Source organism: Sabethes cyaneus, chromosome 1, assembly GCF_943734655.1.
Source record: "Sabethes cyaneus chromosome 1, idSabCyanKW18_F2, whole genome shotgun sequence".
Lineage (NCBI taxonomy): Eukaryota > Metazoa > Arthropoda > Insecta > Diptera > Culicidae > Sabethes > Sabethes cyaneus.
Genome location: NC_071353.1, coordinates 166,792,305 through 166,809,963, shown reverse-complemented (window position 1 = coordinate 166,809,963; position 17,659 = coordinate 166,792,305). Strand labels below are relative to the sequence as shown.

At 38.1% G+C, this 17,659-nt stretch overlaps 1 protein-coding gene across 1 annotated transcript in view; it reads left to right on the top strand.

Annotated features, from left to right (window-relative positions):
- Positions 1–17,659, top strand: part of LOC128733851 (uncharacterized) — a 112,327-nt gene that overhangs the window by 76,956 nt on the left and 17,712 nt on the right. The window contains exons 2-4 of the mRNA XM_053827683.1: positions 6,599–7,066; positions 7,140–7,606; positions 7,842–8,016. Coding sequence (XP_053683658.1) covers positions 7,012–7,066; positions 7,140–7,606; positions 7,842–8,016 — 697 coding nt within the window. The 5' untranslated portion in view covers positions 6,599–7,011. The remainder of the gene's footprint in view (positions 1–6,598; positions 7,067–7,139; positions 7,607–7,841; positions 8,017–17,659) is intronic.

Below are 17,659 nucleotides of genomic sequence, written 5' to 3'. Positions count from 1 at the left end.
CTTTCAATAACAATGACTCTCAAACATACAAAAACGTGCAAGCCATTTTTTACCCATGTGAAAGTACTACGAAATGCTAAACAAATTAGCCTGACCCTGCATGACCCTCTAAAGAAACACTTGCATTGAAATTTGTTACCCGGTGGGCTTTAATATGGCGTAGTTCAAAAACAGTGTTATCCAGATTGAGTAAATGTCTGAAATAATTATTAAAAAGGTGTAATTCAAGCAACGTAGATATTTCTAGAGATTCAGAAAAAGATTTTCAAATGTACTTTTTGTATTGAATTGGAATCAGTTGAAGGTGTACAAGTTCCAGTGTATTTGAAACTTCTTCATCATCAATATCGCTGTTACTGTGCCTGTCATCTGTACTGACCAATTGCGTGTTTTGATACCTTTGGAACCTTTGGAACCTTTGGGATACCTTTAGACAAGCTTATTAATAAAATACAGCGTATATTATAATTACTTCTCCAAACTCCTCACCCGTAAAAATCACCCATTTGTGTGTAAAAAAGACTTGAGTGTATTCCGCTTTCTTCCGAAATTTAATCCACCGATTTTTTGTTCGACAGACTACGCAGCCAACTGTTAGCACAGGACAATTATGGGGCTCGTACTACGATCCTTGTGACTAACAGTTTTTCCCAGCCGAGATTCGAATATGCGATGACTAGTATGTCAGACCAATGTCGTGCGTCGAGGGTAGCCTCTCAGACAAACTACGTATTACCACAAATTAAACTGCGTTGTACATAATCTCGGATGATCTTTGTCACAATCTCGAGTTTTGCAAGTTTCAACCTTAGATGATTCATTTTGGCAGTTACATAACTATGAAAGCCTCCCAGGTAACCAATAAGCATCACCAATGCTATTGAAATGCAAGGCAATAAGTATTTAAGTCGCCTTAAATGCTACTCGAATGCTATTTTGGCAAAATATACAGCCACTTTACTGCTAACCTTCTTATAGGGCTGACAATGCGAATTTACAGCTAATTACCGACACGAAGAATTTGAATAGAATATTGAATGCCAATTTAGGACACCTATGCAGTCAAAAAGCTAATATACAACCACGTGCAGTATAAAATGCCAGATATGCTGATTTGCTGCTTATGTTAATGCTTATTGGTTACCTGGAATGGGTAGTATTACACAAATTTGGAATTTTTTCTCACAGTAAAGTAGAAAACAACTCCCCACATTGCTTAGCCAGAAAGCGGATAGCAATATTCGCCGTGATTGTACAACATTTCGCCGAATACCATATCTTATTCTTCTTATTCTTATTCTTATTAATACCAACACAGCCACAATAAAGGATTACTGGAAATAATTTTAATTATTTCTAATCATAGAAATATTTCAAATTATTTTCTTGTCTGTATTAACACTTGCAAAATATCAAAGATATATTGCAAATGTTTAATCGGCCAGGCCAACTGTATTGCCGCAAAGACGATTATAAGAAATAAATCTTGTGTGAATTAGTTATTCATACAGAGATGCATTTCAAAATCAACAGGGGAAGAAGAAACGGGGACGTCTCGTACCAACCGTTTCTGATTAACTGTAAATTTGTTTCGTTGGGAGTATCTTTGCTAATGAAGGTTAAGTGATACTCCGGGGATGAACTTATGGCATTTAAACCAAAAGCCCGGCTGCTATTGGCCAAGGTTATAGCGCCTTATTTCGCTCACTGAAAATATATAAAATACACCAGCGACCAAAAAATAGATAATTAAGTATTTTGGAATATATAAAAATCAATTTAACAATAATTGTGGGCAAAACGTGATGTAACTGTATAAAATCCGCCATCATCGTAGAATAACTGATTCAAGAATCTTCGAAACAAGATGTCCGAAGAAACGAAAATTCTCCCTTCCGGAAAATAGAAGACCCCGAACTTGCCATATATTGCCCTTTGATTTCGCAGTAGAGTATAGAATGAATAAATAAATATAAGGAACGTCCTCACCCGATTTAAAATCTGGTGCTCAGGTTACACTGCCAAGTCCTTAAATATTTCCGGATGGATAAGACGACGAATTTCGATCCAGTAGGTAATATTGACAGGTACTCAATTCTTCTAGAAGTTCACGACGGCACATTCGCCGAGAAATATCGGGAACAGATCCTCCAAGTGTTAGTTCCAGATAGCAACTTCGAGTATGGAGAAGGTTCAATATAATTTTCACATCTCTGAACAGTCACACCGATACTTATTGACCAAAACCGTACGCTATCTGCTTTGCTATTTGCTTTATATGTTGCTTGCGTAAGGACCCGCAGGTTCCACAGAACATCAACTGAAACCAGAGCTTTCCCTTTCGGCATGTCACGTCGATGCCTGCGATGTCATAATCGATAATTACACCATATATTTTCGATTTCTAGTTTATTCTCCAATTTAATTTTATGCTGGAAGCATAAAGCATGCAGTTTTTTTTCTATTTTGGTCAACCTTTGCGTTTTCGGTGGACGTCCTCGCAGCTGCCGGATTCAGTACTAGAACCTTATTTGCAATTTTTTAACAAGAGCTCTAAACTCACGGCATAAACTCACAGCTTCTCAATACGAATGATAAAAAATACCCGCACACCAAGTACAATAACGGGAATTGCTTTTAAATAATTAAAATTAAAACGATTTTTCTGAAAATTATAGGAGCGAAAAAATTTGACAACCGATTCTGGCTTACAACATTTCACCGAATACCATTTCGCGAAAAACCTTAAGCGGAATGTACTATTTCACGAAAAACTTTTTCGCAGGGGTGATCCTCTCCTTACTCGCTCCACTGTGGGCCAGAAATTAAAATTTCGGGACACATATATTTGCGGTTAAACGGCATGTTTCAGCTCAATGTGGTCTTCGGCAACTTTTTGAATGAAAAAATGATGCATCTTTTGAAGGGGTCGTCCAATATTTAGGTGTTACTTTAACAGCAATTTATGTAATAACATTTTGAGTAAATTTTTTTTCACCTTTTTGGTTTCAAAATATTAAAGATAAACCAATTTCAAGTATTTTTCCTGAAGATATCAAACTTCTACCTTTTACCCATTTTCAGCAACAGACCTTCGTTTATAATCGACCACTCAAATCGCATTTCTTCTTGTAACATGTTTATTTCAACAGACAGCTCAATGTGATGTTCTAGACAACATTTTGCACATAAAAGGGAACATTTTTGCTGAAGACTGTTTTGCTTTTGCTGCATTGATTAATAAGATATAACTGTTTTTAGGTTAAAAACCGTCTGATGAAAAATGTGTATTTTTTTAAGGGTGGTGTCTTCGGAGAAGTAAAATAATAATATATAGCGCATCTTCCTGCACTATTTTTTTTTTTGTATGGGCTTATCACTTTGACCACAACCTTATTGATCTATTGTAATGTTGCCCGGGTGTATGCTGTATTCTGCACTGCATTTCTGTGCTTTATCGTTATTGAGTAAACGATAAGCTTATATTTTTTTTATGCGTGCTTATGTGTTGAGGGTTTTACCCATGCTTCGATGCATGTCCTACTATACCAAACCTGTTTCGCCTCGTTATAGTTAGCACTGGTGAGTCCTCCTGAGGTTCAAAACCATTTCCTCATTAGGTGCTCATAGCAGTATACTAACCATAAGAAGCGTCTTCGGGATAATGTAGAACTCAGCATTAAGGAAGGGTGATGAGGGGCCAGAGAATAAACCGATGCTAAAGTCACTTTGACATCGAATGGCCTGATTCTACTAAGATTCGAACCCATGACCATTCGCTTGTCAAAGCAGACTCGGTAACCTTGCGGCTACAAAGCCCCCCTCCTGCGTCAATTTCCGGCGAAAGTCGCACGTTGGAGCTACTAGTCATCCTCGTCGATGCCGTGTGATTAGCCTGCACTATTAGGGTGACCATGAATTCGCCTATTAGGGTGATACAAACATTTGTTTTCTTTAATAATTTAAAAAAAAGTTTTTTTTCTCCAAAAGTGGTATTCCCAGGTATTCTCATACACATTTGGGCAGATAACATTAATAATTCCCCACAAATTGGTATGCAAACTAATTGCAGATACTTCCAGATGGATAAGATATTCGGATTTTTCATCATACGGTTTTTAACCTAAAATCACTTATATCTTATTAATTAATTCATATAAAGCAAAACAGTCTTCAGCAAAAATACTCCTCTTTTATGTGCAAAACATTTTCTAGAACATCACATTGAGCTGTCTGTTGAAATAAACATGTTACAAGAAGAAATGTGATTTGAGAGGTCGTTTATAAACAAAAATCTATTACTGAAAGTGGGTAAAAGGTAGAAGTTTCATAACTTCAGAAAAATTAATTGAAATTGGTATATCTTTAATATTTTGAAACCAAAAAGATGAAAAAAAGGTTACTCAAAAAGTTATTACAAAAATTGTTTAAGTAACGTTTAAATATTGGACGACCCTTTCAAAATATGCATCAATTTTTTATTCAAAAAGTTGCCGAAGACCACATCATGCTGAGACATGTCGTTTAACCGCAAATATTTTTGTCCCGAAATTTTAATTTCTGGCCCATAGTGCGCTCGTACGGAGCCAACAGAAGGGAAGTAATAGAGGTCAGTAGAGCTAAGAAAACAAATAAACCTAGACAATGGATCCGCATTCCATCTGCTTGATTACTTCTCAAGTTGTATGTAATTTGTATTTCATTTGTATGGGAGCCCTCCCCTCCTCCTAAACAGGGGAGGGGTTCTAATTTAACAAAAAAATTCTTGCCTCCGAAAACCTCCAAATGCAAATTTGGTTCCATTTGCTTGATTAGTTCTGGAGAAAAGAGGAAATTTATATTTCATTTGTATGGAATCGCCCCCTCTTAGGGGGAAAGAGTCTCTAACTATCATAAGAACCTTCCTCGGCCCCAAAAACCCTACATGCAAATTTTCACGCCGATCGGTTTAGCAGTTTTCGGTTCTATAAGGACAGACAGACAGAAATCCATTTGTATAGGTATAGATTTTCCAACACACTCCCTCCCGCAGTAATAGTACTAAAATACACAGTCCATCCCTCCGTTTTCTCTCTGAAAGTCCAATTACTGCTACGCTACTGCACACTATACATCATAAAAGCAATAACATATGAAATCTGAGCAGAATGAAATCTAGGGTCAAAAACGTGACAAAATCGGAGAGTGACAAAATCGGGTTACCACTGTATCAGCTTCGATAGCTCTGGCACTGACTGATGTCACGAATTGACAGTTGCGGATGACGGCTCATGAAAGACAAAAACCGTTTCCTGCCTAACGTATATAAATGTCAACTAAAACTATGTATATAGTATACACAATGTGGAATTTCCCTGGACAATTATTTTTGAACAGAGTATCACGAGGTTTTTCGGCTATAAAATCCTTCACTTTGTATAACAACGTACGGCGCTGCACTGGAAAACCTGCGAAAACGAGTACGGAAAACATAATATCCGTTTGACGTGGGCTAAATGTAAAACAGCGAAAGCTTCTGGCCTCCTATGATTGAGCAAATTGCTTTTAGATGTAATTACATCAGATGTAAAAGCTAACGAACAAGTGTTTCTGTCCTAATTTTTCAACAAATCATGGCAAGATTTAATGATTCTGATTAATTTTAAGATCAAAACACAAAGCGCCTCCATTGAAAGTTATACGATGCAAACGCATGGTGACTGAAATACGAAGCTTATCATATCACGTGCCTCTTCCATAGTAAATCCAACGCTAAAAACTCAACTTTTTAATTTTAAAAACAAGGAACATAGTTTGGAAAATTCCCAGCTGGAGTTTCTAGGCAAGCTACTTGGTGAAAGAAAACTCTGAGAAAACTTTAAACTCGATTATATATCTAGAATAAGCTCCTTCCGTGTCACCTCGTAACCAATCTAGCGAGACAAATTAATGCTAAATTTTCATATTTCGTTTCCAAGAAAAGGGATTCTTTACCATCTGTGATGATTGGCCAACAAAGGGACAGTCTCTAAATTTTAAATTCAATAACAATTTGCTAGGTATTCCCCTATCCGACCGCAAACCAAAATACCACATTTTTCTATTGTCCATCATCGGTTTAAAGCATTGCAGCAGCCAGCAGTGGAACGGGCAAAACCACTTCAATTTCACGATGTCATACAACTCATTCCCGATACAATGGGAGAGCGGGAAAGATTTATATTCATTGTTCTGTCAACAAATAAACACTCCACTCCGGACGGAGTGAAATGATAAATCTACGTAACGCTCGATCCGTTCGGTATTCTATATCGTGCTCCCCCGCCCCCCCCCCTTCGTCAGCCAACGACTCTCCACTGATGCTGTCCTCCTTCGCCTCCCTCAAAGTGCTGCTGTTTCTGCTACTGCCGTTGCTACTGCTACTGGTGCTGTCCGGAATTGGAAAGATTGAGGGCGAAGTGAAATTGATTTATCACACTAATTTTGTCTGTTACAACGCTCGCTCCGCTAGACTGCTCCGATCCCAGCAACCTTTGAAGAAAGATAGCAAATTTATACACTGCTAATGTTGCCCCGTCTAATCTTATTTTCCGTTTCTCGATTTTTCTCCTTAATGCAGGATTCATCGTCGTCGTCGTCGTCATCGTCGTCATCCTTGTCCGGGACCGTGATTGGAAGAGGTTGCCGCTCGGACAGACGAACACGAAAGCAAGGAAGGAGGAGAAGGTTGGCGTTGAGGCGTTCGAAATCAGGACAAATTTCAATTTAATCGTGCCGCAGGGTCGAACCGGATGTCGACGCTGTTTACTAATGCTTGTGAAAATAAACGAACTCGGAAGAAACACTACCACTCGGTGTGACTGTGTTGTGCAAAGGTGAATCATAGGAAAATAAATTCCCCAAAAACCCAACCCAACCGAGGAAAACAAGAAAGAAAACGACTGCAAAGTTTACCTTATCGTGTGAATTTTAAACGAAAAATATCAAAAACGGAGAAAACGGAGACGAACCGAGGAGCGTTGGCAGAGAGACATGAGTCTCCGAGGATTTATAGCGGTGCTTCTGGTCGGAATCAACGTTATCGTAGGTAGGTTTCTGATGCGGTCCCATCTTTGCATAATTTCCGACGCTCACAATTAATGGGTTTGTTGATTTCACAGCTGGAGCATCGCTGCTGTTTGGACTGCTGATTGCTCTTCCCCGGCCGGTGCTGGTGCTTGGTGAGACTCCCGATGGAGGAGCGCAAAATCAGCAAGCATTGGAAGTGTCACCGCTGGGATTACTGCCGGCTGCCATCGCGACGGAAGCTACCCCGAACGTGGCGGCCGACATCATTAACATCGAGCAGGATGGACAGGTCAGTTTCATCCCCCGGAAGGATATTCGACCGCAGCGAGCCGTTCCGCCGGAATACGCTGGACCGTCGGCTTTGCCCCACTGTGAACCCTTCACGATGGGTAATCCGGATCTGAAGCTGCTGTACAGCCCGGGACATCCGGGCAACTACCCGAACAACAGCGACTGCGTCGTGGTCCTGGAAGCCCAGGTCGGAACGCTGGTGAGGCTAGATTTTCGCGATCATTTCCACATCGAACCGTCCGATGACTGTAAATACGACTACCTAGAGGTGAGTGTCCTTGGCGACGCGTCGCCGCTTGCCTCGATCGTCGACGTCGCCGTCGACCGGGCGACCATGACCGTTTGCCATTCATTATAAGCGGCGAATGCAAATGTGCAAACGATCGCCGTCGGCGACGGTACTCTTTCTCTTTTTGCATCCGCTCCCGGTGGCGTGCATTCGGCGTGCACTATTTTTACTGACAACTGACACACCGTGTTGCGCGGTTCTCGCTTTTTGGCAGATTCGTGACGGCGCCCACGGTTTCTCGACGCTGCTCGGTAAGTACTGCGGGACGAACTATCCACCGATGATCACCTCGAAGGATCGCTTCCTCTGGCTGCACTTCCACTCGGACGAGAACATCGAGTACAGCGGGTTTGTCATCATCTACGACTTCGTGCCAAGGCCGACGTCATGTAAGTGTGATGGCAGTTTTGTTTTTTTTTTTTCAGAATTAACCGCGCCCTGGTGCGCTGTTTCTTTTCTCCCTTTGCTGTCGGTTTTCCGCGCGTTTTCCTTATGTTTTCTATGTTATTTATCTACACTGTTGCGTTTTGCGATCGGATGGTTGAGGGGGATGGCGAGGTTGCTCCCGACTCGGACTGCACGGTGCACAATTAGTGGCCATAATGTGACAAATATTTAGTGAAAAAATTTTGAAGTCTGTTTGACATTTGTGTGATATTTTGAGTCTCGGGAAGGCACATTTGAATTGAATTTATATTCTCAGTCAACAGTTTTCCAACCAATACGATTTTGAATATATTTCGACTACGGTCAATACAAGCTGAAGTTTTTTATGAGGGTCTTATTAGAATACGAAAAATTAAATGAATTTTTTAAATCGAATAAAACTGAACGGAAAAGACCATCTCTATTATCTCAAAGAAAAGATGGGAAGAATACAAAAAATCACTAACGACACTAGCTCTAACAGCACCAGAACTAAAGAGAGTGGCAGTAGAAAGCAGAACGTGCCGACTAAGCCACCCTTATTGAAGGATCCGGCTGAGGAACACAGAGAATCAGGGATTTATGAAATCAGTATGAGATACGTTGCGAAAAGGTTTACATCGGTAGGACGAGAAAAAATCTTGAAGTTCGTACCAAAGAACACTTGGCACAGGTAGCGAAAGAAATCACAAAATATTTCGACACACTAATGCAATGGTCAGTAAATTATGTAAGCCCCAGTTAAAAACAGTCCAGCAACCGTTACAGCTCAATGTATTCCGTCAGAGTTTTACGGCAAGAAATCGTTTCAGATCATCAGCATAAATGATTTTAAAGACAGACAAGTTAATTAGGCAAACGTCAATAAAAAATTGTGAAAACAGCAGCGGTTCTAGGTTACTTCCTTGAGGAACACCAGACAAACTAACGAAGCTATTTGATTCAATATTATCTTATTTAACATAGAGTAAATTGTGTTGAAGCACCCAAGACGTCCAGTTTTAGCCAAAAGGATGAAGTGATCGACCATTCAAACGCAGCATTCAAGTCAGTATAGATAGAATAAAAGTTGCATGCCATTTTCCATACTGAAATCTGTAAACTGAATCAAGTTTATAGCTGTTCAAGTATATTACATTACATGGGACGTTGCGAAGGGCATTTTCCATTTCTATCGGGCTAGCCGAAATCGAATTGAATACGCACGAAAAGCGTTTCGCAGACCAGCTGGTGAGTGCTTACTGCCGCTTACTGTAAGACCGCTTACTGTTTTGCAAATGCCCGAACCCGTTTCGGATTTTGACTAACAAGGAAACATCACTATCGGTCACAGGCTTAGAGCTTAACCATGTACACCATAGTATAGTCCTGTCGATCCAGAACATCACTGCACTGCTCGTATAAGTGTAGCCTACGGAACTTTTTTGAGGAAACTTAACTTGAAATTTGCATGGCAATGTGACTCAATGGAGGCGCATGGTACTTTGTGAATATCCTGCACCCTCAAGTAACAGAACAAAACCAAAATGATATTTGCTTTTCCAAAATTAGTTTTTTGTCCATCTAGAAGTGTTATTAAACTTTTCTCCTCGTTACGCTACACTTTCCATGTTATGTTATACCACACTATCCGCTAAACGGGACTCCGCAATTGGAAAGTGCGACTGCACAGAATTGTGATCAAATTGCGACATACTGCAATCACTATCGTAACTATCGAAAGAGAAAGAGCAACAACGGCAATTGGCATTAGGGTTAATAATCTAGATTTGGCTGGCAGGAATATTAATTTAAATAATCTCTGACTTAAAGCATGACTTGTATTTGTAATAAAGCGGAGTTTATCGCCGCAATTTAAACTAGGAAGCTCAGCTTTCTATCCCGATGTTCGAGCACATCATTGTAGCAGTAGTGTAGCTCACAATTAAAACGTCTCAAAAAGCAAAAATTCGTACAAAGACTCTCTTTCCCCAATCACGACGAATCTCCTTCCATTTGCTACCTACTTATGCTACGGATACTATGTCAAGGCGTTTCCAAACGGATGCAATCTACACCGACCAGAGGGCTTTTGATAAGTTAAATAATGAAATTTCGATTGCCAGAGTCGACCTCGACAGGATGGAACTTGGCGGCACCCTACTGGTCTGGCTGGCTGAAGTCCTACTTGGCTGATCGATATCTGGATGTTAAAATCGGAGAATCACTATCCTGCGAGTTTATTGTTACATCCAGTATTCCACAATGCTCATATTCATGCTATATTTCAACGATTTAAACTCTCCGCTACGAGGACTCAGGCCTTCTTTACTGATGATCTTAAGATCTGTCTCGCGATCAATAAAGTAGAAGACTCCGTGTTCCTGCAACAGCAACTAGCTTGTCTAGATGGTGTAACGAAAATAGAATGGTGCTCAACATTAACAAGTGTTTAGTTGTGCCGTTCTCCAGGAAAAAACGACAAATCCTTTTCAACTATGATCTAGGGCAGCGGTTCCCAACCTTATTAGGTTCGCGAACCCGCTGGCGGAGTTCCCTATACTATTCAGTAGCAAACTAAATGTTTGGCGAATCCCGGGGGTTCACGAATCCTCATTTGGGAAACACTGATCTAGGGTCCAGGCGGTAAACTGATTAAAAGAGAGTCCTGCCTCAAGGACTTCGGAGTTCTCCTTGACTCACAGCTCACCCACAAGCAGCACGTTAGCTACATCATTGCTAAAGCATCCCGCGGTCTTGGCCTAATCATGAGAACTGCGAAAAGCTTCACTGATATACATTGCTCGAAGAAGTTGTATTGCTTGTCCATTCGACGCTGGAATATTGCTCGGCGGTCTGGAATTCCCATTATCTCAACGGCGTTGATCGGTTAGAGAAAATACAACGCAGATTCATTCGATTCGCCCTCCGTCGCCTGCCATGGAAGCACCCGCTCCATATTAGTCTACGAGCTCAACCACGATCTCTTCGTAGCAGAATGTTCCTCCAAGTACCGTTGCGAAGAACAAATTATACAGCCAACGGGACCATCGTCGGGCTACAATGATTTTTTAGTCAAGTTCAGTTTGGTTCGACATTCACCTAGCTCGAAGGACTATTCGTGGGTACACCGAAAACCGTTCATAGCAATGGGCCTATCTGACAATGGGGAAAATAATTAATACAACACAAAACGAAGTTTAGCACATGAAAATTATCATAAACTTGGTTTCTTGTTGTTTTATACAACATGATACGTAACAAAGAAAAGATAAAGAAGAAAGCTTTATTTGGTTATCTAGCAGCAAACGTATTGTAAACATGGTTGAAAGTTTGCCCACAGAGAAGTTTGTCCAATTATGCCACATTATCTAGTTAAATAGAGAGAAAATTTCATCGTGTAAACGAATAACTTGTAACGCAATTAACAAATTATTAGTAGGAGACAAGTGTAATAACACTTCCAGGTGGACAAAAAAGTGATTTTAGAAACGCTTATTGCTTAATAAAATCCTCCTTTTCCAATCAATATCATTTTCTTTTTGTTCTGTTACTTGAGGGTGTAGGATATTCACAAAGTACCATGCGCCTCCATTGAGTCACATTGCCATACAAATTTCAAGTTAAGTTTACTCAAAAAAGTTCCATAGGCTACACCTATACGGGCAGTGCAGTGATGTTCTGGATCGACGGGAGTACACTATGGTGTACATGGTTAAGCTCTAAGCCTGTGACCGATAGTGATGTTTCCTTGTAAGTTCTGACTGTTTCAAGTTAAATGTCGTCACATGGGGATGATGCCCTATGATTTATTAAGTCACAGTTCTCTATTCGTAGCATTCATAGCGTTCTTTTACACTGGAATATATATTTTAGTGACCATCTGTTTTCAAAATCATTATTGTTCAAACTTATCGTATTCGTTTGGGTCAAAAAGAAAGGTCTAAAATTTTATTAGAAGAAAAAGTGCCATCCTTTTCAATGCAAACTTCTTTTAGACATCGTTTAGGCTTCATCAAGAACTGATTCTTAAGGATGTCTTATAAATTTCTTTTCGACTTTTTTATGGCTAGGACTATCCTGCACTCGGTGCATTGTTTTTACATTTTTAACTGTACCACTTCTGTCAAGCAAAATTGCCCAGCTCCTAATTATTTTTAGGCTTCTTTTAGAATTCTTTCAGACTTTTTTGAAAGTTTCTTAAGATTTCTTTTGGACATCGGTTATATTTCTTTCAGACTCCTTCTAGACTTCTTCAAAACTTCTTTTAGACGACATTTTAACTCCTTTAGGATCTCCTTTAGACTTCATTTAGGCTCCTTTTAGATTGTCAAAGTAGTTAGGCCTTTTTTAACTTTTATTAGAACTCTTTCAGACTTATTTTACACTTATTTTAGGCTTTATTTAGACCTTTTCAGATGTCTTTCAAATTTCTCTTTGACTTATCTGGGACTAACTTTAGAACTTTTTTACATTCTCAAAAAAAAGTAAGTCCATTTTGGATTTTTTTAAATCATCTATAAAACTTCTTTTCTACTTTATTTAGAACTATTTAAGCTTACCTTTAGATTTCTGCTAGACTTCTCTATGAGCATTTATAGAGTTCCTGAAACTTCTTTTAGATTCCTTTAATTTTTTTTGTACGGATTTCTTTAAGACTTCTTTTAGATTCTTTTGGTCTTCTTTTGTACTTATTTTAGAATTTTATAAACTTCGTTTTCGATTTCTTTAAGGCATCTTTTAAACTTCTTTTAGATCTGACTTTTAGACTTTTTTTTGGACACCAGCTAAATTTCTTTAAGATGGTTTTTGAAACTTTAACAACTTTTATCAATTTGAAATCGACTTATACTGCACTATGGGCCAGAAATTAAAATTTCGGGACAAAAATATTTGCGGTTAAACGGCATGTCTCAGCTCAATGTGGTCTTCGGCAACTTTTTGAATGAATAAATGATGCATCTTTTGAAGGGGTCGTCCAATATTTAAGTGTTACTTTAACAACAATTTAAGTAATAACTTTTTGAGTAATTTTTTTTCACCTTTTCGGTTTCAAAATATTAAAGATAAACCAATTTCAAGTAATTTTTCTGAAGATATGAAACTTCTACCTTTTACCCATTTTCAGCAATAGACCTTTGTTTATAAACGACCCCTCAAATCACATTGCTTCTTGTAGAATATTTATTTCAACAGACAGCTCAATGTGATGTTCTAGAAAATATTTTGCACATAAAAGAGGAATATTTTTGCTGAAGACCATTTTGCTTTATATGCATTAATTAATAAGATATAACAGATTTTAGGTTAAAAACCGTCTGATGAAAAACCCGAACATCTTGGCCATCTACAAGTATCTGCAATTAGTTTGGATACCAATTTGTAGGGAATTATTAAAGCTATCTGCCCAAATGTGTATTTCAGAGAACACCTGGGAATGCCATGGCTGGGAATACCTGGGAATAGTGCGGATTTTTTTTCATACATTTTATAACTTAATAAATATGCGTCCTAGCGTCAAATAGTCTTCACAGAAAATATGTATTTCAACATACTGAATAACTTTGTAGAACATTTGAAAGCAATAAAATAATCGTGTGCAAAGTTATTGAATGTAATTATTTTTAAGTGCTCTTTTTAAACATCATTATATTTCGCATCCGGTAAGAGATAGATAGTTACTTTATTCAGCAAAGTTGCTTAGTTTAGTATGTTCTGCAACTTTTGGAGAAAAAAAACTTTTTATAAAAATTATTTAAGAAAACAAAAGTTTGTATCACCCTAATAGGTGAATTCATGGTCACCCTAATAGTGCAGGAAGATGGGCTATATTTTATTATTTTACTTCTCCGAAGGCACATTTTTCATCAGACGGTTTTTAACCTAAAAACAGTTATATCTTATTAATTAATGCAGAAAAAATAAAAAAATTAAAGTCTTCAGCAAAAATATTCCTCTTTCATGTGCAAAATGTTGTCTAGAACATCACATTGAGCTGTCTGATGAAATAAACATGTTACAAGAAAAAATGTGATTTGAGGGGTCGTTTATAAGCAAAGGTCTATTACTGAAAATGGGTAAAAGGTAGAAGTTTCATATCTTCAGAAAAATTACTTGAAATTGGTTTATCTTTAATATTTTGAAACCAAAAAGGTGAAAAAATATTTACTCAAAAAGTTATTACTTAAATTGTTGTTAAAGTAACACGTAAATATTGGACGACTCCTTCAAAAGATGCATCATTTTTTCATTCAAAAAGTTGCCGAAGACTACATTGAGTTGAGACATGCCGTTTAACCGTATATATATTTGTCCCGAAATTTTAATTTCTGGCCCATAGTGGATTGGTACGGGCGGCGCACAGTAGTCCTTTTTCCTAGTATCTTTTGTTTTGATTCTATCATTTATCATTTATGGTCTTCAGCAATTTTGTTCGTATAAATATCCCCCTTAATCTAAAACTGTCAAAAGTTAGCCATCGCTTACTGAAAACAAAAGTTAGACATCGCTGAAAATAAAAAATTAACTTTTTTGTGTTAGAAAATATAGACATAGTTTCTTCGGCAAAGTTATAAATATTGTAAAAACAAGCAACTTTGCTGAAGAAATAAAATTTCTATCTTTATCGGGCGCTGAACTATAACGCATATTCTTTAAAACTTCTTTAAAAATTGATTTTTCATACTTGGCTTTTCTCAGTTGCATTTTACAAGAATATAATGTTCTAGGCAATTATTGAAGCTCTCAAAATACACGTTTTTGCAGAAGACCGCAAATCTCTGAGGCCTTTACTTGCTGAGTTATCGTATATTCGAGTTTTAAATTTCCGTAGCTTCACGAGCCCATGGGGTAAAATGGGGCAAACGAATTTATGACATCAGCGCTTCATCTTAAAGCTTAAGTCGAATACTATAAACTTGTATGGGTTCTGCTTGTCCCCAATCACCTAAATGAGAGTACGTCAAGCATAGGTTTTATGTGTTTCGCGTTCGCTATAGGCTCGATACACGCCCATTCTTTTGCGTTAGTAGATAGACATATATAAGACATATAAATGTTTCTTCAGCAAAGTTACGGAAAATATAAAGGCAAACAACTTTGTTGAAGAAATAACATTTCTATCTCTATTCAGTGCAAAGTTATAGATCATTTTCCTTGGAAATACTTTGAAATTAGTTTTTTTTATATTTAGTTTGGGTTGGTTGTATTTTACAAAAATACATCTAGAAGATTATTAAAGGACTCAAAATACACGTTTTAGTAGAAGATTGCAAACCTCTAGAACCTTTTCTTACTAAGTTATCGTTTATTTAAGCTTTATTTTTCCTTAACTTCACGAGTCAAAAACGATAACTTTGTAAGGAAAGGTCATAGAGATTTGCAATCTTCTACAAAGACGTGTATTTTAAGTCCTTCAATAATCTTATAGAACCATATATTCTTGTAAAATACAACCAACACAAGCTAAATGTAAAAAAACTAATTTTTAAAGTATTTCCAAGGAAAATGCTCTATAGCTCTGCACTCGATAGAGATAGAAATGTTATTTCTTTAGCAAAGTGGTTTGCCTTTAAATTTTCCATAACTTTGCCGAAGAAACCATATGTCTATCTACTAACGCAAAAGAATGGACGTGTATCGAGCCTATAGCGAACGCGAAACACATAAAACCTATGCTTGCCGTACTCTCATTTAGCTGGTTGGGGACAAGCGGAACCCATACAATTTTATAGTACCCAACTTAAGCTTTAAGATGAAGCGCTGATTTCATAAATCCGCTTGCCCCCATTTTACCCCATAGGCTCGTGAAGCTATGGAAATTCAATGCTTGCATATATAATAACTTAGAAAGTAAAAGTTCCAGAGAATTGCGGTCTTCTGCAAAAACGTGTGTTTTGAGAGCTTCGATGATTGCCTAGACCATTATATTCTTGTAAAATGCAACTGAGAAAAGCTGAGTATGAAAACTGAAAAAGCTGAGTATGAGAAAAGCTGAGTATAATGAGGAGTTCGAGGGCGTTATTAATCTCGTTAGAATATACAAGGGATTTCGACAAGGCAATGGCAATCTTCCAACCCGACTGGTAAATATCGCATTCAGAAAGTGTTATGGAACATCACGGCCCAAGCAACACTGTGAGTTTTATTGTATTCTTATGGCGGTTTTCATGACCAATTTTGGTTTTAAATGCCATCCTAAGAGTGTTATAAAACCCAATTTGTTACTTGGGGGAGCACGGTCTTCAATAAATTCGGTTAACTTAACTAATTCATTGGCGGCGTGGATAATGTTGCGAATCGAATTTTAAAGGGTTTCCGGTCCTTTGTTTGCCCGGCTATAGTTTTAAGATCTTTCAGGGCACATCTCGTACGCCTCAACTGCGGACTCAACTAACAAATTGCGTGCGCCGTCATTACGAAATCTCTACATAATAGAGTCCGTTTTTGGACGTAAACGTAAACTTACCCGGATGTTCTTGTTCAGTGCCCCGAAGGGTAACTCTATTCTTGATGGGACTTTTTTGCCCTAACGACAACGGTTGCCAGGCTGTCCCAACCCAGCTTACATTGTCTGTGACATTGACTCAAAAACCGATCGGAAAACAGTAAATTAACTGCTAGAAGTAGAATCATAAATTAGAGAAAACTCCAAATTCTTACATTTCAAGCATTTTGCCACCTGCGTCTAATGGAAGTTTACTAACATGAATCTCGAGACAATTATTATTTACCTAGATTGTTGTGCCCCGTCGTAATGCTGCCTGGCAGCACGCCGCACAGTGGTCGGAAATTTAAAATTCTTGGCCAAAACCTCAAGATGATGAGATTCGGGCTGCTGATTTCAAAAATGATAATGAAAATGTGAAATTCAAAATGGCTGACCCAAAATGGTGGCCTTTTCTGTTAAATTTTAAAGTTTTTGATGTAAATTTCGTCGAAAGGTGAAAGGTAAATTTCGTCACAATCTGACGCTCACAAAAAAATATAACATTCGACGGCACATCGCGGCACAAAAAGTAAATGCCAATTTCATTGCGCGCGCTAATTGAAAAAACTAGCATTTGCGAAGGAAACTTTAATCGTCGTAAAAGTATATATATATAACGAAAAAAACTGAATTTGCATATAACGTTAATGAAGTAACGTTATCCATTTTGGTTGATTGTTATTTGATAATGCGGTAACGAACTACATGCGTTATTGCCAAGAGTCACAAAACGTATGCAAGCCGCACGTTTGACAGTACGCCCAACTACAAATCTACATTGTCGATACTTGATATTACAGGATCTGATAAAATGACTTATTCTACGTGTAATTATATCAGAATAGGTTATGAATGATAACTTTCGATTTTGGAGGTTTTGGCCAGGTTTTTAAGGTTTCCAACCACTGTGCGCCGTAAACTGTTCACCACAAAGTAGGCAGCTAAGCTTACCTATCAGCCCTTGAATGTTTACCTCCTTACAGGATTCTACATCATTATATAGTGCCTTCACAGTGAAAGTATTCAACAAAGTTGTTCTGACTGTATCTCGAGCCCAATTGTAAGCCTTACTGTAGTTATTAGCCCAGTACATCTAAATCAAGAGGCGAAGCGATCCACCATGAACGGAAACACCAGGA